The sequence below is a fragment of the Prionailurus bengalensis genome, chromosome A3 (genome assembly GCF_016509475.1).
Source record: "Prionailurus bengalensis isolate Pbe53 chromosome A3, Fcat_Pben_1.1_paternal_pri, whole genome shotgun sequence".
In the NCBI taxonomy this organism is placed as follows: Eukaryota; Metazoa; Chordata; class Mammalia; order Carnivora; family Felidae; genus Prionailurus; species Prionailurus bengalensis.
In genome coordinates, this window is record NC_057354.1 from 29,585,939 (window position 1) to 29,612,715 (window position 26,777).

Below are 26,777 nucleotides of genomic sequence, written 5' to 3' on the forward strand. Positions count from 1 at the left end.
TCTGTTCTTCCACGCCTTTATTTAGTGACAGCAATGGACAAGAACAATGTCAGGCATAACAGACGCCCTGACCCAGCACCGGGGGTGGCAAGCAGGCCCTGCAGGGCCATCGGCACATCCAGCCCCAGCCCAAGATCCAGTCTACCCAGGCCATGTCCCCGAATGGGCAGGAGGCTGTCTGTCCAGTTTGTTTGTGTGGATCAGTCTGTCTGAGTGTCTGAGCCGCTGTCTGCAGGGCCCCCCCATCCTCGGCACATGGTAGGGGCTGCTGGGAGCACAGCGTGGCATCCCCCGGTGGACCACTGGGCCCCGGTGCTGGCCATGGGGGACAGGGCCAGGGACTGGAGGTGGCAGGGGGCCAGGCACAAAATTCACTCCAGGGCCACATCCTACAAAAGAACCAGTCATGATCAGAGTGGGCTTGTGGCCAAGGTGAGGCCAGCTCTGCCTTCAGGCAGCTCTGATCCTCCAGGGTGAGCTTCTCGAGGCTTTTGTTTCCCCATCTGCAAAATGGCAATACCACTTCCCCTACCTCCAAACCAGCAAATTGTGACAATCAATGGATTAATGAGTCTACAGACGCTGTTCTAGACCCAGCAGTGACTGAACCCAGTCCTGGGGGCACAAGGAGCTACCCATCTCCTCAGCCCACCTGGGCACAAAAGGCTAGGCTGGGGAAGGTGCATGGGGAACCTGGGAGAGGTGTGAAGGGAGGCCACGGAGGCACCTACCTAAGTGGGGTGACATCGAGAAGTCTTCTGTTGAATTATAACTGAAGAATTCATGGGCTGGGAAGGGCTGGCCTGGGAAAAAGGGGGTGTCCTGGGGCAGGGGTGGAAACAGGGGAGGCGGCGAGGGCTGAGGAATGGGGTAGGGGAAAGGTATGGGAGGGGGCAGAGGAGAAGGCTGGGGTGGGGGCAAACACAGCTGCTCCCCGAAGTCTGGGGGCTGCCCATGGCTCCCCTGGAACGGATGATCCGGCTCTGGCCAGTCCTCAATCCATGGGTCTAGGAATGGGATGGTTGTTTGTTTTAGGCCTGAGAGCCAGTTCGCCCTGAAATCTGGCTGTCCACACTTCTCTTCCCTCCTCTCGGAAAACAGGGCCACCAGGTGAAAGCACCCTCTGCTTCCTACCCAGTCTTCCTCATTCCCTCTCATTTCAGGCCAAGTCCAGAGTACAGTCCTTCTTCCTTACCTTTCTCAAAGTCACAGATCTGCCTTTGCTCTGACTTCCTGCTCCCTTCTAGAACCTTCTTCCTTTGTATGCCCAGCTCCTGTGTCTGTAACTTTTTCCTCTCCCAGCTTCTCCCCACAGACCAATAAATGAGCTTAAGAGGTCTTCCTTCTGGACAACGTGAGCTCTTCCTGTCATTCTCCTGTCCCAGCAGTCCCATGCCTCCCAAATGTCCAAAAGGGGTATTTTGACCATTTTCCATTCCCTCAATTGCTTCTGCCTCTTAACCCAACTCCACACCTTCAGCACTTTTCTGACTACAAGCAACCACTTCCTCTTTTCCTGACAGTCACGTGACACAGCCAACAGACTCTGTCCTCCCTGAAAGTGCCTCTGCTCTCTTTTCCTTTTGTTTCCTCCAGCAGCCCCTCTTCCCTTCTACAGCATGGCCCCCGATCTGCTCTCTCCTTTCACGGTCCACACTCATGCGCTCAGCCGGGCCCTGCTGACTCCAGATCTACTGCACATTTCCCCAGCACCTCAGAGGTCTGCTTGCACCAGACTCACCAATCACATCCTCCCACCCAACTCTTCCTTTTCACATTTCTATTTCTGGAGCTCCAAACTGGGTTCGGAAGACCTGAGCCACCACAAACTAGCCTTACAACCTTTAGAGCATCCCTCTCTTTGCTGAGGATTAGTTCTTCTCATCTAAAAAACAAGGAAACTGAACCATTATGTTAGCAAATTCCTAATTCACCTCCCAAGGGCTCCAACTCCTGGCTACCAAGTCCTAGAAGTTCACCTCTATGACATTCCTGGTCTCTCTCTGCCCTCACACCCTATAGTGCTGCTACAAACAGCCTTCTAATATGACTCGTGCCCCCAACTCAACAAACACAATTCTGTAGGTGCTATGTACACAATCGTCCTAGACGCTGGAGCCAAAAGGGATGAGCTGGCAACACGGCAGGAACCTTGCTCTTTGAGGACATGATCTAGGGGGAACGCAGACATGGAAACAATCAGCCACCATGCCCCCTTTGAAGAGCAGGCAGGAACTGAGAGGCTGGTGACACCAACTGAGGGGCTTCTTTGCTTCTGCCACACTGCATGATTACCCTTCCTCCACTTCTGTCTTTCCACCCCCCACCCCCATGCCTAGCTAGAAACACCCCCATTTCTTTCCTATTCACCTGTAGGATAGGGGTCTTTTGACCCGCTACCTTACACGCTCAAAGGTTATATAAGCTCATTCACCTACACAGAGATTTCTACATGCTAGACCGTACAGAACCAAAGCTCCTATCAGGATGTTGCTCCTGTGATCTCACTCTCCCCATGGGATGAGGAACGAGCACTCAGGGGCCACAACAGTCCTTCAAGAGGTCCCTACTCCCCCCCAAGTACCTCTGTCCTGTTCTGTTTCTGAGCCCTGTGCTCTGTGAACCCCCTCTGCATCACTATCCTACCCCCTGTGGTAGGGCTCACCAGAAGGATAGTCACGCTGGGGCAGCTCCACACCCCAGGCGTCGGCCACGTGGGTCAAAAGCAAGTGTGAGAGGTGGCGGTGGGCATGCTGGTCCCAGTGGACACCGTCTCGGTGACGGTGCTGTACCGCATGCCGGAAATGAAAGTGGAGGTCCAGGACATCAAAGCAGTGGTCCCCGGCCAGCGTTGCGCTGTAGAAGTTCCCTTCAACCACATCCCGCCGCAGAGACCCTGCCAGGGGCTGGAGCTGAGTAAGAAAGCGTAGCATCTAAGAGCCACACAATGAAGCAGGGTCGGGGAGGGAAGGCCCTCTATCTACCAGTCGGCTGCCTCCTCCCCCCACCTGAAGGGCCCCGGTCACTTGCCTCTGGCAGAAGGAAACCCCCAGTGACGCGCTCCCCCAAGGGCATTGCCATGTTCCACACCAGCAGGCAAGAGTCTGGCAACACCTGGTCCATGCGCACAAACACCCGCTCCAGGTTCTCTCGGTAGCTCTCCATTGAGCAGCGGCCATACCTGTTGGACGGCACACGCAGGGTGGGCGAGGGCAGAGGGTGGAGAGCCTCTGAGCCACACCTCCACCCCCAACCAGTATTTCCCTCTCCCCACCGCCCCAACCTGGAGAGATCCCAGAGGCAGGAGTTGATGATCACCAGGTCCGGGGCAGGCCCGTATGTCAGCTCCTCCAGGACGCCCTCGAGGTACTCGGAGTAAACGCGGGTGAGGAAGTAGAAGCGCACAAGGTGGTGGCCAGAACCCGAGCAGAACTGGCGGACCTCCCGGTACTGTGTCCCGTTGTGCAGTTCGCCCAGCTGACCCCCAGCCACCAGTTGGTCCTGTTCAAAGCTCAGCTCCCCCTGCCCGCCCCCCCCAACCCAGCTGGTCAGACCCAGGCCAGGGAGGAAGACCCTGCCAGGCCAGGGTCTGTGCCCACCCACCACTGGCATGACTATCGAGCTTCCCTCACCTTGGCTTTCAGCTGAGCAGCTGTGAGCAGGGAGTCCCTCTGGAGCAAGAGCACTAGGTCCTTGTACACAGACCGCTGGACTGCAGGGAGACAGAGATCCTGAGGCTAAGTCAGGCCTCACCCCACCCTAGCTCCTCCTAAGTCCAGGCCTCATCTTCCCAAGGTTAGGGCTGCCCACCACTACCTCTGTGGAGTGTTAACAGAGATAGGAGAAAAGGTAAGGTTAAAAAAATCCTGTATTACCTCCGCCTTCTGGCCACGCACCACCCTCAACTTAGTACGCAGGGACCCAAGATCACCTGGCAGAGATAAGTAGTCCCAGGAGACCAGGAGAGGGACAACACAATCTACTGTTCCCATACAAGGAGTCCCATGGGGGACTGTCAGGGAAAAAAAAAATGCTGAACAAGGACGGGGTCAAAAATTTGACAGGCTACATCTGTCGGGACACCTGTGGATGGTGTGTGGGAAAATAAAAGAAAACCTACTGGCCTGGAACAGGCTAAGGGTAGAAAGAAATTTGGGATGGAGACAATGGGTCCAGTCATAGGAAACAGACTGAAGGTGCGAGGCTGGGTAGTGTGAACCTAGAAGGGCACTCACTTGAGTCCCCCAAGATGACCACGAACTTGTTGTGTAGCAGCTGCTGGACTTCTGAGGCCTGGAAGTGGACCATGGCGCTTCGCAGCGGGAGGCGTGGCCGCTCGTTGTCCAGACAGAAGACCATGCCGCCGCTGCCAATGACGGGCTGCGGGGAGAGGCCACTAAGCAGCCGCGCGCGTGGGGACTCAGGACAGGTCGGGCCCAGGGCCCGCTAAACGAGAGCTGCGCCGGCCCCTCCAGGGCTGCTCAGGGCTACAGGGGAGAGGTGGCGGCGGCAGAGGGGGACTCATGGTGGCGCGTGCCTCGGTGATACTTGGTACCGGAGTCAGGGGGTCTCTGGCCTGGGCACCGAGGCGCTTCCCGCGCGGCGCCGCCCTGAGCCCCGCCACGTGCCCGCCGCCGCCCCGCGCATGCGCGCGCCCTTTCGTGCCAATTACCGAGTCCCGGGGCTCTGCACCGTTCACCCGCGACCGGGGCAGGCCCGCACACCGCGCGCCTCGCCCACTGAGGGCTCCGGGCCTAGCCTCATGTTCCCGCGCCCCGAGAGGCCGGTCGGTTCTGCACAGCCCGCGCCCGGCAGAACCCGTGCGTCCCGGTTAGCCGTCGGTGCGCAGCCCAAAGCCCAACGCTCTCCATGCGTGCGTCGCGGCGGCCCCGACGGCGCCTGGAGCTTCTGCGCCCCGGGCGGCGACGTTCACAGCTTCCACTTCCGGTCACCCATGTCCCGCCCTGCGCGACCCCCAGCGCCCGAGGGGACAAGGAGGCGGCGTGGGTAGCCGCGGCGGAGAGCAGGAGCCAGGGCCGGGCCCACCCGGGCGGGCACGAGGCCCGGGTGTGGGCGGGGGCGCGGCGGCGGCCGATCGCAAGTTGCCCACAGTGGTGATGGCCGTGGCGGCAGCCTCACCACGTGACCCGGACGGGCGGAAGCGGAAGTGCCGGCCGTGAGCCCGCGCCCGGCGGGTGTCTCCTTTGCGCTGCCCAGCAGCCGCTTGCACCAGCCATGGACTGCTACACGGCGAACTGGAACCCGCTCGGGGACTCTGCCTTTTACCGGTGAGACCTCCCCCCGCCCTCCCGCGCGCGGTCCGGCTTACCCCGCTGGCCCGCCGACTAGAGTCTTCGGGCGGAGCCGGCGGCGCGCGCCCCCGTCACTGTGGGCGCTGGGGTCCGCCCCTCGCCGGCTCTCCCCCGGCGTCCACCACTTAACGCACAGCCGCCTAATGGCCCAGGGGCCGGGCCTTCCCCAGATCCAGGAAGGAAACTGAGGCAAGCACGGCGGTCACAGAAGTAGAGCAGCGTCTAACGCTGAAGCCCCGATCTGTCAGCCTCCGGAAGGATGCTCAGATCACGTTGAGGGAGGCGGCCTGCGGGTGACAGCGAGTGTTTAGTCTCCTGCGGCGAAGTGCTGCCAAAGTCAGACTACAGGGGCGCTCCGCGGGAGGCGGGATCGCACGGCTGGCGGGCGGGGTAACAGCAAACCCGGGCTGGGAGAAGGGGGCAAGTCGTTTATGAATTCAGGAGCAGCGCGAGTGAGGACCCTCAGTTAGGGGTAACCCTCTCCTGGAAGTCGTAGAGTCCTAAACTATTGATATGAAGTGTAAACCGGTCGCATCATTACCCTGATAAGGATTTTTCAATGGCGTCCCTTCTCTGTAGGTTAAAACACAAACTTCTTCTATTGGAACATCTGTAAGTCAGCCTCTGTTTGTCTCCAGCTCCATTTGCTCCTCTCCTACCCAAGTCTTGTATTCGAGTTGCACAGAATTGCAGGACTCCAAAACACCGCCATGTTTCATGGCTTCCCGATGTTTGCACCAGCTTTCCGTTCCTTCTGTGGGTACTGCCATTGCCCTCTTTATCTCACCGGAGAATTCTTGCTCATCTTTCAGGACTTGGTTCAAGGTTTCTTCCTGAAACCGTCGCTCTTCCAGTCCTAAGTCAGCTGACTTTCTTGGGCTTCATAGGGCCCAGTGTTACTTCTGTTATGAATGGTACAGTAGAGCAATATTTACATAGGTTTCTTATGGTATAAACTAAGTTCCTTGAGGACCAAGACTATGTTTATCTCTTTATGTCCAGTGCACTTTTAGGACAATGCCTGCTGTGTAGTAATCCCATAAAGTTTTAAGAATACTTTTGATTGCACCTAAAGGTCAGAAGATAACTGCACTGGGGTCGTATTTCAGTACAAAATACCCTGTTGTGTTAGTGAAACTCATTCACCATTTTTATTCACATGTTAAAAGTTTTCAGCGTAATTTTTGATAACACAAAATGTTAGCTCTTAACACTTTCAAGATGGACAAATGCTTTGTGGCAATTTTTAGAGCTCGGTTGCTTTTGTTGTTTATTTATAGTTATTATCTCTTGTAAATATGCATATACAATGTGAAAAAAATGCAGAAACTTAATGAAGAAGCAGTAAAGTCAGTAGGAAGTAACAATGATTTCAACTGTTTTTTTTCTTGTGGAGAAGGGATGTCATTTGACAGAAGTAGCCATACGACTTAGTGTTTACACATACAGCATACCCTTTTAAAAGTATGAAAACACACGTTGTGTGTTTTGAAAATACATATTGCCTACACAGGTTTGTTAAATCCGAGAATGCTGAAGACAAAAGACGTCATTACCACAGAGCTCCTGTTTATCACACAAAGTCTTAGCCTTGTTGATGCATCAGGAAAGTTTTAAATGAATGTAATTGTTGAGTATGTGCCATAGACATGACCTGTCTGGCTAGCCTCCCCTTCCTTGTGCTGTACTGCCAGAAAGGGTAAAGGTCTAAGCCTTTGACTTTTGCTAATGAATGTTGAGCCATTCTCTGTTCTAGACACTGTGTTAAGTATCTGATATGTATTAACTTGTTTGTTTCATGACCCCATGGGGTAGTTATCATTAGCCCCATCTTACTGATGGGGAAAGTGAGATGCAGAGAGATTAGGTAGACAGGTTACCCAGCCAGTAAGCGGTGGAGGCAGGCTTTGAATCCAGTCTTTTAGAACCTTTAAATGTGTTAAAGCATAGGGTTGTTTTTTTTTTTATGTTTATTTATTTTTGAGAGAAAGAGAGCCGGAGCATGAGCGGGAGTGGGGGAGGGGCAGAGAGAGAGGGAGACACAGAATCGGAAGCAGGCTCCAGGCTCTGAGCTGTCAGCACAGAGCCTCACTCTGGGCTCGAACTCACAAACCCTGAGACCATGAGCTGAGTGAAAGTCAGATGCTTAACCGACTAAGCCACCCAGGTACTCCTTTTGTTTTGTTTTGTTTTGTTTTGTTTTTTGTTTTGTTTTGTTTTGTTTTGTCTTGTTTTAACAGGAAAATATAACAGCATATTCTAGCTTCACCAGAGTGGAAATTTTTTTTTTTTAAGTTTACTTAAGTAACCTCTACACCCAATGTGGGGCTCCAACTCATGACCCTGAGTTCAAGAGTTGCATACTCTTGCAATTGAGCCAGCCAGGCTCCCCTAGAGTGGACATGTTTTAAATGCAACTATTTGGTTTTATTCATATTTGTGCATAGCCTTATGCCAGGATATGTTCCAGTAAGTGAATTAATGATAAACAAGTGGCAGGCATTGCCTTTCAAATCCTTTCTACAGGATAGGATACTTTTACATTGGAAGTAATGTTTTGGAAAGTTCACTGAATTTGGGAATGCAAGGAGAGGGAGTGGTTACTAGTTCCTATGGAGTTCCAGAATTTTAGCCATTTTTATCCTAAAAACCAAACTTGGATTGATCCCTTTGATTAATTTTGCTCAACCCTTTGCCAGGCTGTGTGTAAATAAAAAGACACTAAAGTGTCTTAGTGTGACCAATAAAAAGACAGACCCTGTCTACTCTCGTGGAGGTTATAGCCAGCAGGAGAGATAGTTGATAACCATTAATGACTTAGTATTTGTTTAATCATAATCACCATAAAGAAGAGATATAAGGTTCTAAGAGAGTATGTAGAATAGACTAGAGGTTAGAGGTAAAGAAAACTTTCTGAAGGAAATATAATTCCCCCATCCAGGGGATGAGTAAACGTAAGTGCAGGGACTGTGATGAAAAAGAGCATATACAAAGGCCCTGAGGCAGGCAAGACTAGGACACCCTCGATTGTCTAAACAGAGAGCCAGTGTGGCTAGATTGCCACAGGTGAGTGTGTGTGTGTGTGTGTGTGTGTGTGTGTGTGTGTGTGAGTGTGTGTGAGTGTGTGTAACTTCTAGAGGCATTAGGGAGGACAAGTTAGAAGGGACAAGCAAATATGGAGGCAAGGGAGACTGGTGAGGGGGCTGGAGGAATAGACGAGGGAGAAGTTGATGGTGGCAGTATGGTAGAAATGGAGAAAAGGGGATGCATCAGATATTTAGGGGACAAAATCAAAGGAGATTGTGATAGGTTGCACTCAGTAGGAAGGAGGTAGAGCAAGGAATTGAGGATGATTGGGGTTTTGGCTTAAGATAATGAAAAAGGAAGAGTGAGTTTTGTGCGGAAAGGGTTAGCTTGATTTGGGGCACATTATATCAGGTACTTTAGAAACATCCCTTATGGTAAGAGAAAGGAGGCAAGATCCATTATGTTCTCCTAAAACTCTTCTTAGAAAAGGGCTTGACTATTTTAGTAGGATTGCGGGGGTGGGGGGGTGTAACATGTAAACATGTAAACATGAACTTTTAAGATTTTGTCTTTAAGTAATTTCTACACCCAATGTGGGGCTTGAACTTACACCCCCGAGATCAAGGGTCGCATGCTGTACCAACTGAGCCAGGTGCCCCTAAACACAAACGATCTTAAAAATTGTGGTTAGGGGCGCCTGGGTGGCGCAGTCGGTTAAGCGTCCGACTTCAGCCAGGTCACGATCTCGCGGTCCGTGAGTTCGAGCCCCGCGTCGGGCTCTGGGCTGATGGCTCAGAGCCTGGAGCCTGTTTCCGATTCTGTGTCTCCCTCTCTCTCTGCCCCTCCCCCGTTCATGCTCTGTCTCTCTCTGTCCCAAAAATAAAATAAACGTTGAAAAAAAAAATTAAAAAAAAAAATTGTGGTTAAATATACATAATATAAAATGTCCTGCCTTAACCATTCTAAGGTACACTCCAGTAGTAGTAAGTACGTTCATGTTGTGCAATGAATCTCCAGAACTTTTTCATCTTGCAAAATTGAAACTCTATAACCATTAAACGATAACTCCCCATTTTCCCCCTCCCCCAGCCCTGGTAGCCACCATTCTGGTTTCTTTTTTCTTTTTTTTTTTTTTAATGTTTATTTATTCTTCAGACAGAGACAGAGTATGAACAGGGGTGGGGCAGAGAGAGAGAGGAAGACACAGAATCCGAAACAGGCTCCAGGCTCTGCACGGTCAGCACAGAGCCCGACGCGGGGCTCGAACCCACGAACTGTGAGATCATGACCTGAGCTGAAGTCGACGCCCAGCCGACTGAGCCACCCAGGCGCCCCGCCACCATTCTGTTTTCTGTTTCTGTTTCTGTTACTTCCACCTCGTGGCTGTTGTGAATAACGCTGCTAGGAACATGTGTGTGCAAATATCCCTTCGAGACTGTTCTCAATTCTTTTGGATACTGAATGGAACTGCTGGGTTACATGTAATCCTGTTTATTTTTGGGGGAGGAATTCTCATACTTTTTTCCATGGCAGCTACACCATTTTGCATTTCCAACAATGTACAAGAGTTCTTTAGTAGTATTTATTTTTGAGGCAGATTGGAATCGAAGGATTTCAGGGGTGATGGTGGGCTCTCCTTCGGGCCTGAGGATTTTGGAATAAGTAGGTTGTTCCCCAAGGCTAGACTTGATGTGCCCCTTCCTCCCCAGTGGTTCAGTAGCCCCGCGTGGACCCTTGAGGCAAAGGCTGGAGATCATCTGTTTTCACACAAGGGCTCTTCCCACACTGTGGCGGACCATGCTTGGAACTGGGAACTTCCCAGGAGTTCAGCTGCACAGCCACAGGGATTTCTTCAGTGTTTCCTGGAGGGGGCTGGAACTGAGGCTGCAAGAGCTGCTAGGTTCAGTGATTTCCTGGTATTAGAATCCAGGGTCTGTTTACTGCTGCTGAGATTTCCCACTTCTGGAACCCGGGAATAGAGGAGAAATATGGGACTGGCCTTCCTCATTAAGGCTGTGGCTGTCCTTATAAAAGTCCATACCCCTCGGCTCTTCTGAGAAGCCGCTCTCCCTGCTGCCTTTCACCTTGCCTATCCATACCCCATGCCACCCTGTAGGCACAGCTTGAGTCATCTGACTGTCCCTGAGAAGGCTTCTTCACCTCAAAGCCTTGGGAGGTGGTCCATGTTTTGTTGTTCTTCGCTCCCTGACTCTTAATTCGTGTACCCCGTGGAGGGGCTCTGCCCTCTTCCCAGCTAGGTCTGTGCTGCCACCAGCCTCCTGAACCACATCCCCCACTGACTGATTGGACAGCTTCCTGGACATCCCAGCTCTTGCAACCTTCCAGGGTGACTTAAGTGGCCACCAGGCTTCATAGTTCCATGAGTTCTTCTCAAGTGACTTTATCTACATTAGCCACCCTCCACCTGGCGCCTGTGTTCTTCCAGAACTGCTTTCCCTCTGAAACATTCAATTCAGGCAGCTCCCTCTGTGACCATGAGCTCCTGTCTTCACTATACTCTGATACCTCCTAATACACCTGTCCTTCAACCTCATCGGGCTCCCCATCCCAGGAACCCTCTGTTCTCTTCGTATCATGTGCAGAGCCCCCTTCTATACACATGCCCCTCCCTGTCCGGCTTGGAGTGCAGCCATAGTCAGTCATTTCAGTTTCTTGCCTTTTCCCCAACAACTTTGTTCCTTTGTCCTTTGGCTGCATCTGCCTGGCACAGGGGCACCTCCCAGTGCACCAGCCACTCACCATCTCTACCCGTGCCCAGGCTACTGAGTGCTGCCAGGCAGGCCACAGACAGGCAGGGTGGGACTACTGCAAATTGTGCCCACCAGCCTCAAGTGGGCCCTTGCAGTCCTTTTATGTGGGGTCAGCCTACACTCATCACAAGGGCTCTACTTTTCCTTTAAAAAAAATTTTTTTTAATGTTTATTTCTTTTTGAGAGAGAGAGAGCATGAGCAGGGGAGGAGCAGAGAGAGAGAGAGAGAGGGAGAGAGAGAGAGAGACAGAATTCAAAGCAGGCTCTGAGCTGTTAGCACAGAGCCCGACGCGGGGCTCGAACCCACAGACCGCGAGATCATGACCTGAACCGAAGTCAGACACTTAACCAACTTAGCCACCCAGGCGCTCCACTGCTTTTCCTTTTAAAAGATTACACAACAATTCAAATAATTTCGAAATATTGCAAATCATAGTCTTCTTGGCCCCTCTGCCCAACAACTGACTTCACCTTGTGCTTCCCAGAGAACTCGAAGTCACATAGAAGGGCTAAGACTTCCCCCTACCAAACCTGCCAGCTGTCTTTCCTGACCCAGTGAGGAGATGTGCCTGTCTCCCTGCCTTCCCAGAAACCTCGCACCATCCACCCATGCCCTCCCTCAGCCACAGGTCTTCTCCAGCTGTTGTCCAGGACCCCCTGCATCAAGGTCACCTGAGATGCCGGCTACATTGAGCTTCTGTGGCCAAACCTACTCCATTATCTCTGGGGCGGGTACTAGAAATGTGATCTGTATCTCCCCATCCTGACAAAAAATAAACTCCCCCGTTCCACAGGTCCCTCCTTCTCACCCCTTCTTTCTTCTTGCCGCTCTAGCCAAAGGTCTAAAGATTGCCATCTGTATTTGGTTCTGTTTTTTTCTCTTCCCACTGACCATTCACTCTGGTCAGACCACCCTATTCTTAGTGACATTCTATCACTTCAGCGGACAGATCTCAGGCCTCATCTGAACTTTACTCCCTGGAACACTGGTTAGAGATGAATCTTCACTTCTCTCGGAAATACACCTTAACCTTTTACTGTGAACATTTTCAAGTGTTCAACAAAGTAGAATAGTAGAATGAACACCCAGCACTATCAGTTAGGCTTAAAAATTGTTATGTTACAATATTTGCTTCAGCAACTTGGAAGTTAAATATTTTATGGGCACCTGAGTAGCTTAGCGGTTAAGCGTCCAACTCTTGGTTTCGGCCCAGGTCATGGTCTCATGGTTGGTAGGTTCAAGCCCCCCATTCAGCTCCATGCTGGCAGGGTGGAGCTTGCTTGGGATTCTGTCTCCCTCCCTCTCTCCCATGCTTGTGCTGTCTCTTTCTCTCTCTCTCTCTCTCAAAATAAATAAACTTTTTTTTTAAGTTCAAATATACATAAACGTAGTAAAAGTAATTTAGTGGATCTTCATGTACTCATCACCTAGCTTCAATAAGTATCAGCAGTTTGCTATTTTCTCTTCACCCCTTTTTAATATTCATTTATTTGAGAGACAGACAGACAGACAGACAGTGTGAGCAAGGAAGGGGTAGAGATAGACGGAGACACAGAATCTGAAATGGGCTCCAGGCTCTGAGCTGTGAGCACAGAACCCGACACGGGGCTCAAACTCATGAACTGTGAGATCATGACCTGAGCTGAAGTCAGACACTTAATTGACTAAACCCCCCAGGCATGCGTAGGCACATCTTTTCAATCAAATACTTTTTCTGCTATATTTTAAAATAAATTACAGACATAACTTCAATGTGCATTACTTTTTAAAAAAATGACAATTTTTTCCTGCGAAATGCAGTCTTTTCTGTGAAACTGCAATACTATTTCACACCTAACAAAGTTAACATTTAAAATCATCTAACAACCAGTCCCTACTCAGACTTACCCAATTGTCTTCAAAGTGTCTTTTTATGTTTTTTTATTAAAAAAATTTTTTTTAATGTTTTTATTTTATTTTTGAGAGAGACAGAGACAGAATGTGAGTAGGGGAGGAGCAGAGAGAGAGGGAGACACAGAATCCAAAGCAGGCTCCAGGCTCCTAGCTGTCAGCACAGAGCCCAACATGGGGCTCAAACTCACAAACTGCGAGATCATGACCTGAGCCGAAGTTGGATGCTCAACTGAGCCACCCACGTGCCCCCAAAGTGTCTTGTTATAACCAGTTCAAATCAAGGCTTAAACTAGAATTACTCGTTTGCTTACCTGTCTTAATTAAGTCTTTCATAAACTTGGCTATTGTTATCCCCACTCCCACCCTTACCTTTTGTTTTTCATGACATTGACTTGTTTAATAGACCATTGGTTTTATCTGGATTTGTCCCATTACTTCTTTGTGGTGCCTTTGAACTTGAACTGTATAATCTATCGTAGTCTGAATTTCCTGAAACTGTGTTGTAGATCTAGAGGCTTGAATAGATTCAGGTTGAACATTTTGGACAGAAACATTTCATGGGTGATGCTATGGTGTTTATGCTGCATGAAATCTGGAGGCATCATTACATCAGATTGTCCACTCTGAGGGAAGTTGATTGACCAGTGGGTTCGACTGCTGATGGCCACCCCCTCCCTTGCAAAGTCATACATAATCAGCTTGCAGGCTGGTCCCCCCAGGAATGGTGCCATATTGGGATCAGATATTAGTCTCTGCTATTGGCAGAGAGATTAGCCACTCAACAGTAGTGTTAGGCCAGGTCAGCCTTGGGTAGGGAGGCTCCCAAGACATCTACCCCAAGTGAGGTTATCATAGGGTTTTCAAGCAGCCAAAGGCTAGTCTCCTTGGACACAGGTAGGCAACCTACTTCCATTGTTTGCAGGTTTCAGGATCCAATTCTTTTCCTCATAAGAGCCATTAATTCTCACACGAGAAATGGTATGTTGATGATTTAACAACCCACACAATTAAATTTTGTGTTTGATTTTTAGCAGTAAGAGGCTGTGTGGCCACAACAAAGAAGAGATTCTGTTAGGGCTGTAATGGAAGCTTTCTGCTTCTCAGACCATGACTTGAGCTGAAAGTTAATGAGCGCAAACTTGTCGTCTTCTCTTTGTAAATGTCCAAGTGCACTCAAAATAATCTGTCCCAATCCCCAGCCCTTACAATCACCATTACTGCCATACATTCGGGCCCAGAAGTCACCCCAAGGTGCATGTTTGACTTGGCATTTCACCACAGTAAACCGCAGGCTTGATTAATTGTGGTGCCACTTCATGCAGTAGGTGACTAGCATTTGTTTCCCTTTGCCGGGGAGCTCAGCACTGCCCTCAAGCCCAAGCACACAACCAAACCAATCCCCAAATCGCATCTTTAGGAGTCTCTTCTGCCACCCCCTGCACCAGGTTTTTAGCAGTTTGGGTCCAGTTGGGAGACTTAAACTGAGAGAGTTTAATAAACATGAAGAATTATTAAACTGATAAAAGAGTAAGTATAAGGTAAAAGAAAGTTTTGTGTGAATCACCCAGGGCTGAGGGAGAGTACCCAAAGAATGACAAACTTGGAAGGGAATCCCCTCCCCAGGCTGGAATTCAGATCTTGCTGGAGAAAATAAAAATTGCAGCTCACTGGAGAGTAAAGTTCACTGGTTTGCCCGGACCACAGCTGGTCCCCGGTTGCTGGGCAAGCAAGAAGCAGCCCTCTGGAGTTCAGAAGGTAGGGGGACACAGGCGAGCTGCGGCTGGTGGCCAAGGGGGTGGGCATGGAATGGAATGGTGGTAATGGTGCAGAGAGGCAGCCGGGAGTACATGGTGTCTGTAAGCTGAGCCACAAGCAGTGGTTGGGTGCACAGGTGTGCGGAGGGGGTCAGTGGAAACCCAAGGGCACAGGCAGGGTAGCCAGTGGACAGGCAGGCATCTTGGCAGCAGAGGAAGTAGAGCCTGGTATGGGCAGGAGTATAGGAGTGTGGTGTCTGGACCAGGGAGCTGCGGGAAGGTGATTCCGGGTGAACTCCCAACTGGAAGCAGTCAGGAGAGCCCGTTCCGCATCCCTCCAAGCGCCCTCTACTGAGAAAGGTTAAGATCACACTGTGGAGGAGAAATGCATAAAGACACGCTGTCTGTTCTCACAGAACAGTGTCGGAGGGTGATTTTGGAGCTAAGTGGCAATAAATTGATAACTGGCGTGGTAGGTCTGTGTGAACATCTATCTTCCCATCAGATTTTCATGGAATGATTTTAGTAACAAAATGTCAAAAAATGCACATGGGTTATCAAAAATTCAAATAATGCAAAAGTCTAAAAGTTGGCAGTCCCCCAACATCCCTCCTTCATTCACCACCCTCCCCACAGGTACCCACTATCTCTGGCTGAATTCAGCTCCATGTCTCTGAGCATTTTTCCATGTGTTTACACACCTACATGTAATTATATGTAAACATGCTTGTCAAAAGTATGTGCTCAGTTTTTGTATAAAATAAATGGGTTAACATGGTTCCTACTGAGCTGCACCTTTTGTTGGTATTTAACAGGACATCTAGAAATCATTCATGTCAGTACACAGACTCAGCTTATTAATGGCCACATAATATTCACCAGAATGGGCATCCCATAGTTTATTTAACCAGCACTGTACTGAAGGGGGTTTTTCTAGGATTTGGGGGAGAACTAAAAGGTCACTTGACTCTTACATATTTTTTATATACAGAATTTTTTTTAAGTTTATTTTATTTTTTCTTTTGAGAGAGAGAAAGAGAGAGAGTGTGAGCTGAAGAGGGGCAGAGAGAGAGGGAGACACAGAATCCAAAACAGGCTCCGGGCTCTGAGCTGTCAGCACAGAGCCCGACGCGAGGCTCGAACCCACGGACCGTGAGATCATGACCTGAGTTGAAGTCGGACGCTTAACTGACTGAGCCACCCAATATACAGAATTTTAATTTTTATGTAATAAAATCTATCATTTTTTCCCTTGATAATTTCTAGGTTTTCTGTCTTGCTCTGAAAGACTTTGCCGTAGTTCACATTATAAAAATATTAGCTCATATTTTCTCAAGGTTTTTGTGTTTAGTTTTTAAATATTTTCACATAAAATAGTGTGATTATAGCTCTTGACCATTTTTATTTTCTTTTGGTTTTATGTTCATTTTTGGAAATGACTCAGAGCCTTTTGTATTTTTAAGAAAAGTACCTCTTTTCCACATGTGTCACAGACATTTTCGAAAATCCCTTATCGTTGTTTGTCTTCATAGTTTGTCTTCAGTGGATTTTTTTAAATCTATGAAAGTTTTTTAATGTTAATCATTTTAATAAATAACCATTCAAGTGATTTAAAAACTCAAAGTCCCTTTCCCATCCCTGTCCCTATTCAACTGGATTCCACCCCTTCACCTACCAGTAACCAGTTACTAGATTCTTAGAAATCTTTCCAGAATCTTTTTTTTTTCAAATGGAAGCAAATACAAAGCACATGTATTGTTTTACCCCTTTTTATATAGAAGTTTACAGAAGTCCATTTTTATTTAGACTCATTTGTTCTTTTTTTGTGACTTCTGGGTTATGTATCATGCTTAGAAATTGTTTCTATTTTGAGAATGTGAAAATAGCCAAGATTTGTTCTGATACAGCTTTATTTTTTTTTAACATTCAAAGTTTGAATTCCATCTGGAAAATATTTTATTGTAGAGATTAAGTAATGAAATAGCGTTCATGGAAATTCTTTCCATATGGCCCATTGTCTCATTTCAAGTATCAATTTGCAGCAATTTGAAATGCCATCTCTAGTAATGCTAGTAATGCTCAATTCCCAGTTCTTTTTCTGGACTCTTTTCTCTTCCATCAATCTATTTGCTTATTCCTGTGCCAAAACAACAGTTTTAATCAACTTTAGTTTTATATACTGTATTTGATATTTGGTGTATGTCTGTTGTTTTATTTTCAAAATATTTTTAGATATTTTCCAACATTTTCTGTTTAAGATTTTTTTTTTTTTCTGCAAATGAGTTTTGGAATCAGTTTGCTCTTCTAGTACCCCCCCCCCCCCAGTTGGGAGAATTTTTATTGGAATTCTTATGTACTCATAGATCATTTTGGGATGTTTCTTCATGTCTTCTGTGTCCTTTGAATTTTTTTCTTTCAAATTTTTGTTTAAATTACAGTTCATTAACATACAGTGTAATGTTAGTTTCACATGTAGAATTTAGTGATTGATCACTTACACACAACACCTGGTGCTCATCACAGACGTGGCCTCTGTAATGCCCACCACCTATTTAACCCATCCCCCTGCCCACCTCCCCTCCAGTAACCCTAAGTTTGTCCTCTGTAGTTAGGAGTATTATTTCCTGGTTTGCCTCTCTTCCCCCCCCCCCCCCATGATTTTATTTTGTAAAAATGTTTGTTAGGTTTATTCTTGCCTATCGTCATTTTATTGCTGTCATGATTAGGATCTTTTAGAGTTATATTTCTAATTGATTCTTGCTATGGTATAGAAAAGTTATTGGTATAGAAAATATGTAGGTTTTTGTTGATTGCCATACTGAGCTTTTGTTCATTCTCCCATAGACTGCTTTGGATTTTCTTTCTTTCTTTCTTTCTTTCTTTCTTTCTTTCTTTCTTTCTTTCTTTCTTTCTTTCTTTCTCTTTCTTTTTTTCTTTTTGAGAGAGAGAGGGCACAAGTGATTGAGGGGCAGAGAGAGAGAGAGAGAATCCCATGAGGGGCAGAGAGAGACAGGGGGGCTGGAAGAGAGAGAGACAGAGAGAGAAGCGTGACTCACCCGAAGCCAGGCTCGTTTTTTACCCGAGGTGGGGCTTGTGTTCACCTGAAGCAGAGCTCGAGTCATCTGATGCGGGACTCGAACTCATGAACTGGGAGATCATGACCTGAGCCGAAGTCAGATGCTTAACCAACTGAGCCACCCAAGCGTCCTGCTTTGGATTTTCTAAGTAGACAATCACATTATTTGTGAATAGAGCAAACTCACTCCTTCTCCAAAATAAAAACTTCTCTCTTTTTTTTCTTAAATTATTTTGGCTAGAACCCCCAAAAGAATGTCAAATAGAAGGTAATGGTAGGCATCTTTCTGATTCTTATCAGGACGACTCCTGAAATGATACTGGAGGAAACACTCCCCTTAATTACTGCTTTCTTTTGGTTTTCTGGGATAGTGCCCGTTCCTTCTCTGTCCCCTTGTCTCCACCTTGAGCCATCAAATGGCGGCATGTGTCAGGTGTCCCACGCTGTCTTCACACAGTGTGCACTCTCTTGGAGATCCACATGTCTCAGATTGCAGCCATCTCATGCGGGCTTGTGATTTTTGTTACCTTGCATAAGCTGAGAGATTGACATCTACCCAGGACTCTGTCCCCAGCTCTGGACTCACCAAAGAGCTCTTCTTGGATTTCTCTCAGCCACTGCTAACTCAATGCCTCTAAAACAGAGTTCATTATCAGCAAGTGTTGAGCTGGACCCCTGGCTATAAAGCCCACAACCTGATTTGGTGTTAAGAACCAGGCATAGAGGAAAGTCTGCCTGCCCTGAGAGACCCTCTCAGAGGGTCTTATTTCCTGCTGATGCAGGCCCAAAGCCAGCCCACCCCACCCCACCCTGGCCCTACCTTAGTTTGTACCTACCTAGTCCTACCTGGATATTGGCTGCACAGCCGGCCTCCTGTGCCAGGAGCTCCTGCCATCCTCGGACAGGAGAACCACATCCTGCACTGCCAACACCGTCTGCTCCCTCACCTGCCGTCCCTACGCAACTAGTGGTCAGCGGCCCTAGATGTTTCTGGTCATCACCCTCTCCCACCTGTGGGGGGCCTCGACTGCCTTGTGAAGGGCAAATGGAGGTTTTAGGGGTTCTTCTGGGGCTCCCTCCCATCTGGAGGCAGGGTCATGAGGAGGCTAATCTCTGCTTGCCTCTGCATGGGCAGGAAATATGAGCTGTACAGCATGGACTGGGACCTGAAGGAGGAACTCAGGGATTGCCTGGTAGCTGCTGCGCCCTACGGGGGCCCCATTGGTATGTCACCCGTCTGCCACTGCCTGCTCCGGGACAATAGGGTGGACTCAAGGTCCATGATTCTCGGGAGCCTTGCTGTCGGGTGGTTCTTGCTGATGTGTGCCACTCCGATTTCCCCCCACCTCTCACCCCCTACTGAGATGCTTTAAATTGTGGTTCTCCTGAAGCCTGCTTCATATGGGGTGGGCCTGGGGACCTGGACAGAAAATCTCTTCGTAAACGACAGCACTGTTGAGGAACCCGTGGCGGAAGGAGAAGGCTGCCAGCGTACGCCCAGTGCTTGAGATCTATTCTGCTTCCGGCCTGCCTCTGGCCAGTCTGCTGGTGAGCATGCCTGACCCACCTTGGGGCTCGGCTGGGTCCGTGCCCCAAGGACAGCCTCAGGAACCTCCCTCTCCTCTGCAGTGGAAGAGTGGGCCCGTGGTGTCCCTAGGCTGGTCAGCTGAAGAGGAGCTGCTCTGCGTGCAGGAGGATGGTGGAGTGCTGGTGTATGGGCTTCACGGTGACTTCCGGAGACACTTCAGCATGGGCAATGTAGGGGCCACAGGGGGCTGGGGAAAGGGATGCAGTCCGTGACTCTGTGGCCCCCTCAACCCTCGGCCCCTCTCCCCAGGAGGTGCTCCAGAACCGGGTTCTGGATGCCCGGATCTTCCATACTGAGTTTGGTTCAGGGGTGGCCATCCTCACCGGGGCCCACCGCTTTACTCTCAGTGCCAATGTCAGTGACCTCAAACTCCGCCGGATGCCAGAGGTGCCAGGTGAGCCCTGACATCCCCGAGACAGCCATTCAGTGCCCACAGATGTGCCTCCAGACCGTGGGGCCAACAGAGGCGGAGGCTGTGGGCTCTGGTCATCCTGAAGCCGTCCTCTTCCCCGGCCACAGGTCTGCAGGGTGCACCTACGTGCTGGACCGCCCTCTGCCAGGACCGAGTTGCACACATTCTTCTGGCTGTGGGGCCTGATCTTTACCTCCTGGACCAGTCCGCCTGCTCCGCAGTGGTGAGGGCCCCGGGTGGGAGTGAAATGGAAGGGGTGAGGGAGGCAGTGGGGAATCTCGGAGAAATCAACATCTGGTGTCCTCCCCCCCCCCCCCCCCGGCCTGCCCCAGACACCTTTTGGCCTGGCGCCAGGAGTGAGCAGCTTCCTGCAGATGGCCGTCTCCTTCACCTACCGACACCTGGCACTCTTCACAGACACAGGCTACATCTGGATGGGGACAGCATCACTCAAGGTGTGATTCTGGGATGACACGGGGCACTGTGCCTTGTCCAGGAGCGATCTGGTAGGGGCAGGGGTGGGGCTTTTTAACCAGACTGGTAACTACTGAGACAAGGCCATGGTGTTCCCTGTGCCCTTTCAGGAGAAGCTGTGTGAGTTCAACTGTAATATCCGGGCCCCCCCGAAGCAGATGGTCTGGTGAGGATGGGGGTGTTATGCTGGGGGTGGGCACAGCCTCGTTTCCTGGAACACCTGGATTCATCCTGTCCACTGGCCATGCCAGGTGGAGCTTGCATCTTGTCTTCTCTGCCACTGCATACTTGAGGGAAACCCCTGCCCCCGCTGTGGGGCCCCAGGTGCCCCTGGGAGCTGACAGCACAGGGGGGGAGGGAAGCAGATGTCAATCAGAGAACGGGATAAGGGGTAGCATGTATGTGCAGGGCTCTACCAAGGCAAAGTGGTGTAAGCAGTGATGTGGGAGAATGGGAGATGTGGCTGTGCTGGCTGGCGGTGTCCTGTGTGTCCCAGATGTGCGTGATGCTGCCCACAGGTGCAGCCGCCCTCGCAGCAAAGAGAGGGCCGTTGTGGTGGCCTGGGAGAGGCGGCTAATGGTGGTGGGTGATGCGCCCGAGAGCATCCAGTATCCTTGGAGGACTGCCTGGGGACGGGGGGTGGGAGGGAAGGAGAGGGAGGTTCACCTGCCTCGCCCCATTTCTGGATGCTCTTGGGAACCTTGACCAAGCTCAGGTTTGTGCTGGACGAAGACTCCTATTTGGTTCCTGAGCTGGATGGGGTCCGCATCTTCTCTCGTAGCACCCACGAGTTCCTACATGAGGTTCCAGGTGAGGCCCTCACAAGGGCACCATGTGACCCAGGGCAGGATCAGGTCATCGAGTGCTGAGGATTCCCTGCCCCACTAACCCGCACCATCTCCCTCCCCTAGTGGCCAGCGAGGAGATCTTCAAAATTGCCTCGATGGCCCCTGGAGCGCTGTTGTTGGAGGCCCAGAAAGAGTATGAGGTAAAGCCCTGGGCTTCTCCCTGGGCCCCAGGATGTTCTCCTTTCCTTTCTTAATTGGCTCAGCCCTGTGCCCCTGGCTGGGCATGGTGGACTCAGCCAGGTGCCACTTGTCAAGAGAAGAGTCCGGGCTGGACACTGGGCTGGAGAGAGTCAGCTCAGGTGCACTGAAGTGTCCTCCGTGTGGTGATGGGGAGGCGCAGGGAGCCCTTACTCACCTCAGCCCAGGCACAAGTCAGGGTTACTATCCGGGCCCCTCGCTGGCAGTTGTGGGCTGATACGGGGGGGAGGTATGGGCACCTCAGGTGGACTGCGGGCTGAAGGGGTTTGGACTTTGGCCTCTGCAGCCCCTCCAAACCAGCCCATGTGAAGCACAGTCCAGAGGGACGGGGGACCAGACACGGGGTATTCTCTGTCATGGCACTCCATCCCTGGTACCCTTCCCCCACCCCCAGAAAGAGAGCCAGAAGGCAGATGAGTACCTACGGGAGATCCAGGAGCTGGGGCAGCTGACCCAGGCCGTGCAGCAGTGCATCGAGGCCGCGGGACATGAGCACCGGCCAGACATGCAGAAGAGCCTGCTCAGGGTTGGCCTGCACAGCGGGGCTGCTGGGGGGCTGGTGCTGGGCAGGGGGTGTGCTGGCAGGAGGGGTGTGTGTGTGGTGGGGGGGTAAGATCTCTTGACCTCTGGCTCTTCTCAGGCGGCCTCCTTTGGGAAGTGTTTCCTCGACAGATTTCCACCTGACAGCTTCGTGCGCATGTGTCAGGACCTGCGTGTGCTCAATGCCATTCGGGACTATCACATCGGGATCCCCCTCACTTATAGCCAGTATCCTCAGGCCAGCTACAAGGATGTTTACAGCCAGTGGTGGTAGGCGAAGGGGAGGGACTGAAGATGCTTCCTGAAAGTCCTTGGCAAATAGGGCTTATCCCCCAGCTGGATCCTTAACCAAGTAATTTACAGATATAAGCAGCTCACCATCCAGGTGCTGCTGGACAGGTACAGCAAACCCCAGGGTTCTGGGAGGAGGGCTGTACGTGGGCAGGCGTCACAGCCCCTGCTGGGTTCTTGTGGTCACTGTTCCTCACCCGTTTCTCTGGGATCTGGGAGGCCTGAGTTACAGGCTGGGGTCAGGCTGCCCTCTCTATCCCACCTCACTCTTTTACCCTTTATCCCCTCACCTGCCAGGCTTGTGTTGCGGAGGCTTTACCCCCTGGCGATCCAGATTTGTGAGTACCTGCGCCTTCCTGAAGTGCAGGGCGTCAGCAGGATCCTGGCCCACTGGGCCTGCTACAAGGTGAGGATATAGGGTGGGGTTCAAGGGCATTTAGGGGATTCCAGGCCCTGGTGAGGTATAGGAAATACGAAGTGTAGAGCTGAAGGGGTAGATCGTGATAGAGGGCAAGTGGGGGTGTAGGGTGAAGGGTGAGATCTAGGTGTGTGTGACTACTCCCTCTATCTGTAGGTGCAACAGAAGGACGTGTCCGACGAGGATGTTGCTCGGGCCATTAACCAGAAGCTGGGGGATACGCCTGGCGTCTCTTACTCTGACATTGCTGCGCGGGCCTATGGCTGTGGCCGCACAGAGCTGGCCATCAAGGTGTGGGCGCCCAGCCCTGTCCAGATGCTCTGACATTGGTATTAGAGGCCACCAGGCCAGCTCCTTCTCTCTGTGCCTTTCTCCCCACCCACAGCTGCTGGAGTATGAGCCACGCTCTGGGGAGCAGGTACCCCTTCTCCTAAAGATGAAGAGGAGCAAACTGGCGCTGAGCAAGGCCATTGAGAGTGGGGACACTGATCTGGGTGAGCAGGGTTTGGAGGACGACCAGGCTGGGGCCCCTGGGCTAAGCAAGGGGCCAGGCTGGAGTCCCTACATCACCTTATTGTCTTTTAGTGTTCACGGTGTTGCTGCACCTGAAAAATGAGCTAAATCGAGGAGATTTTTTCATGACTCTTCGGAACCAGCCCATGGCCCTGAGTTTGTACCGACAGGTGCGCCCTGGGCAGGGGTGGGGCTGGAGCCTCCTGAGCCCCTGAGTTGGCCTTGCTGACTGCCTGCCTGTCCATGGCCCCAGTTCTGTAAACATCAGGAGCTAGAGACGCTGAAGGACCTCTACAATCAGGATGACAACCACCAGGAGCTGGGCAGCTTCCACATCCGAGCCAGCTATGCTGCAGAGGAGGTCTGAGGTCCACGGCCGGGTGGGGCCCGTGGGCTGGGCTGTCGGTCAGGTTCCTTCTCCAGGGATCTAGGCCTCCTGGTACATGCCCCATCTGGTCCTTCTGCTGCGGGAGATTCTGGGAAGACGTGAGGCCAGGATGGTGGTTGGTCCCAGAGGAGCTAGCCTCCCCCCTGGGGACACCAGAGTGGTGCACCCAGAGGGTAAGGCTGGCCCTGGCAACCCTGGGCACAGGGACCGGGGAGAGAAGTGTACCCTGAATGAGGATGGCTGATTTCCTTTGTGCTGTGAGCTCAGGCTTCCCTTCTTGTGGCTGTAGCGTATCGAGGGGCGGGTTGCAGCTTTGCAGACAGCAGCTGACGCCTTCTACAAAGCCAAGAACGAGTTCGCAGCCAAGGTTTGGCTTACTTTCTTCTTTCTTTCTTTCTTTCTTTCTTTCTTTCTTTCTTTCTTTCTTTCTTTCTTTCTTTCTTTCTTTCTTTCTTTCTTTTTATGTTTATTTGTTTTTCATAGAGAGAGGGAGAGGGAGAGGGGGAGCCTGTGCCAGCAGGGGAGGGGCAGAGAGAGAAACGGAGAATCCCCAGCAGGCTCCGCACTGCCAGCGCAGAGGCTGATGCAGGGCTCAGCCTCTGAACTGTGAGATCATGAGCTGAACCAAAATCATGAGTCGGATGCTTAATCAACTGAGCCACCCAGGCTCCCCTCATTCCTCGTTTCTGAGAACCCCCTCTCCTCCTCTCCCGGTCTTTCCTCCTTGTGCCTGTCATCCCCATCCTGCCTCATCTCCATCCCAGGCCACAGAGGATCAAATGAGGCTCCTACGGCTGCAGCGACGCCTAGAAGATGAGTTGGGGGGCCGGTTCCTGGACTTGTCTCTACACGACACGGTCACTACCCTCATCCTTGGAGGCCACAACAAGCGAGCAGAGCAGCTGGCACGTGACTTCCGCATTCCTGACAAGAGGTGGGTTAGGGCAGCTGGCTGCAGATGGGTCCTGGGACCACCTGCCCATCCTGCAATACCTTCAAGCCCAGCTTCCCCGCAGGCTCTGGTGGCTGAAGCTGACTGCCCTGGCCGATCTGGAAGACTGGGAGGAGCTAGAGAAGTTTTCAAAAAGCAAGAAATCACCCATTGGCTACCTGGTGAGACACGGGCCGTCCCTGTGCCCCACCTTCAGGCAGGGTAGTCCTGGGGAGAGAACCAGGCCCAGACATAGGCAGGCAGATGGCCCATTCATGCATCTGTTCAGCTGTCCCACGTAGTTAGCAGGTGCTTCCCGTGTCTGCACACTTGTGGGCCAGATCTGTGGGAGAGCAGGCTGAGTTAGGCCGCAGATGTTGGTGAGAGAAGGAATGAGCTGGTTTCTCCAAGGAGGCCCACAGCCCACACCATATGCCTAAAGGGGAAGGTCTTGTTTGAGTAGGGGGTGGAGAGGCACTGGGAGGGCATGTCCGGGAGGCAGTTGGAGGACACCGAGGAGGTTTGTTTTCTGTGGCAGGTGGATCAGTAGGTGGGATAAGGGCAGCCATGAGAGAAAACACAGGCCCCGAGAAGTCAAGAGACTTCTATTGTGAGAGGGTGGCAGCAGATGGTGGAGCCTCAAGGCACTAACAGATCTGTGGTTTAGGTGGTTTCTGCCCTGAGAATGTTGAGATCACAACTGTTGCACATGTCAGGGAGGGGGTGGGATGGGGTTATATGTACTGAAGGATATATGAAATGCATAGGGGCAGTGTGCCCTTTGGACTTTTTCTCATAAGAGAGAGGATCTGACATACCTTCTCCTTCCACCCCTTCCTCTCTTAAGCCCTTTGTTGAGATCTGCATGAAGCAACACAACAAATATGAGGCCAAGAAGTATGCCTCCCGTGTGGGTCCGGAGCAGAAGGTCAAGGCCTTGCTTCTCGTTGGGTGTGTCATCTGAGAGCCCTGTGGGTGCTGGGTGGCTGAGCCAGTGGGCTGATGAGGGGCATGGTTTGTGCCCTTGGGCAGACCGACACCATCTCCTCTCCTCACAACCACAGGGATGTGGCTCAGGCCGCAGATGTGGCCATCGAGCACAGGAATGAAGCAGAGCTGAGCCTTGTATTATCCCACTGCACTGGAGCCACAGATGGGGCCACGGCCGACAAAATTCAGCGGGCTAGGGCACAAGCCCAGAAGAAGTGAGGGGCTCACCCCACACATCTCCTTGAGCTGTAGCCTTGGCCGAAGCGTCACTGCGCATCCAGCTTCTCCCCCAGAGCTAAGCTGAGGAGCTGGGGTGGGGTTGGAGCCAGGGGTCTGGATGTAAATAAAATTGGGACATTTTAGAGTGCTTGTCATATGCAGTCCAGCCTAAGCAAAAGCATGCTGGAGGCAGAACCATCCAGGTGCCTCAGCAGAACTCTATGTGTTTGATTATCTTGGGGCTGAAGGGGGAGCTGCTCGGCAACATTTACAAGAGACTTGCCCCTCTCCACTGTTACAGAAGGAAGCCCCCCTCAAGCTCACAGCCCTTAGGAAGCTTACAGGGGACTGTGCAAAACTCAAGCAGCAGCTCATCAAGAGCCACACTGAAAAGCATTATACACATACACATAAGAACCATGCCAAACACTTCACCATTGCTATTTCCTTTATTCCACAAGACCGCCCTATGAGATAGGTAACATCACCCCCTTTTACAGAAGAGGAAATTGCAGACCGAGGAGGTTTGGTAACAGTGAGTATGTGGCAAAACTGGGATCTGAAACCAGGTTGTGCTTTTGGGGGTCTCAGGGCTTCTCCCTGGCTATTGTGGTGACAGAGGAAGGATGACTAAAATCAGTCCCTCTGAGCAGAGGAGTCTGAGGCAAGGCCCCCGTCTGCACTACAGTAAGGGTTGGAGGACTGATAAGCATGTGGCCGGTGTGTTCAAGGGTTAGAGGAGAAGCTTCCACAAACCTGCCCACCTCCCCGTGGTGAGCAACTCCTGAGTGGTCTCTGGGCTGAAGAGAAAAGAAGGACGGAAGATCTCAATTCTGCCAAGGAAGAACCACAAACTGGAGTCCCCTGACTCTCCCCTACCCCAAATAGAAGCTTCATCCCCATCAGTAGGAGCCCTTCTTGGCCCTCCAGACCCCATCTCTGGCCTCCAGTTTGCACTCCAGTTACCTTGGCTTCATGCCCTTGTGCCCCCACCCAACACTGAGGGCATTTCCTTTTCCTCTTGTTGTGCCCTTAGTCTAGGAGAAAGACAAAGAAGGAGACCAAAGCCCAGAGGGAGGGCAGGTCTCACTGGAGCTTCTGGCTTTCCCTCCTTAACACCCCTAGAGCTGACT

The 26,777-nt window shown here is 51.2% G+C and overlaps 2 protein-coding genes across 5 annotated transcripts; one reads left to right on the forward strand and one right to left on the reverse strand.

Annotated features, from left to right (window-relative positions):
• Nucleotides 1-5,656, reverse strand: PCED1A (PC-esterase domain containing 1A). Of its 3 annotated transcripts, none has more exons than XM_043602747.1 (8): nucleotides 5,330-5,656; nucleotides 4,236-4,380; nucleotides 3,633-3,712; nucleotides 3,284-3,522; nucleotides 3,031-3,181; nucleotides 2,666-2,912; nucleotides 732-1,007; nucleotides 1-389 (listed from the first exon to the last, which is right to left on the reverse strand). In XM_043602747.1, the coding sequence occupies exons 2-8, from the start codon at nucleotides 4,357-4,359 to the stop codon at nucleotides 142-144; spliced, it is 1,365 nt and encodes a 454-aa protein (XP_043458682.1). In that variant the 5' UTR covers nucleotides 4,360-4,380; nucleotides 5,330-5,656; the 3' UTR covers nucleotides 1-141. The 3 variants fall into 3 exon arrangements, with proteins under 3 accessions (XP_043458682.1, XP_043458680.1, XP_043458681.1); XM_043602745.1 differs by lacking the exon at nucleotides 5,330-5,656 and adding an exon at nucleotides 4,673-5,137; XM_043602746.1 differs by lacking the exon at nucleotides 5,330-5,656 and adding an exon at nucleotides 4,673-5,128 and having other exon boundaries at nucleotides 4,236-4,487.
• On the forward strand, nucleotides 5,148-25,792 carry VPS16 (VPS16 core subunit of CORVET and HOPS complexes). Of its 2 annotated transcripts, none has more exons than XM_043602743.1 (24): nucleotides 5,148-5,288; nucleotides 18,970-19,058; nucleotides 19,285-19,382; nucleotides 19,464-19,592; nucleotides 19,672-19,816; nucleotides 19,942-20,057; nucleotides 20,167-20,289; nucleotides 20,419-20,474; nucleotides 20,827-20,916; nucleotides 21,024-21,118; nucleotides 21,220-21,296; nucleotides 21,749-21,880; nucleotides 21,995-22,122; nucleotides 22,258-22,293; nucleotides 22,483-22,591; nucleotides 22,760-22,894; nucleotides 22,989-23,097; nucleotides 23,189-23,286; nucleotides 23,370-23,477; nucleotides 23,794-23,871; nucleotides 24,269-24,438; nucleotides 24,521-24,617; nucleotides 25,283-25,386; nucleotides 25,500-25,792. In XM_043602743.1, exons 1-24 carry the CDS (start codon nucleotides 5,236-5,238, stop codon nucleotides 25,642-25,644), a joined length of 2,520 nt encoding a protein of 839 aa, XP_043458678.1. In that variant the 5' UTR covers nucleotides 5,148-5,235; the 3' UTR covers nucleotides 25,645-25,792. The 2 variants fall into 2 exon arrangements, with proteins under 2 accessions (XP_043458678.1, XP_043458679.1); XM_043602744.1 differs by having other exon boundaries at nucleotides 5,160-5,288; nucleotides 25,283-25,406; nucleotides 25,500-25,616.
• Nucleotides 25,793-26,777: the final 985 nt, after the last annotated feature.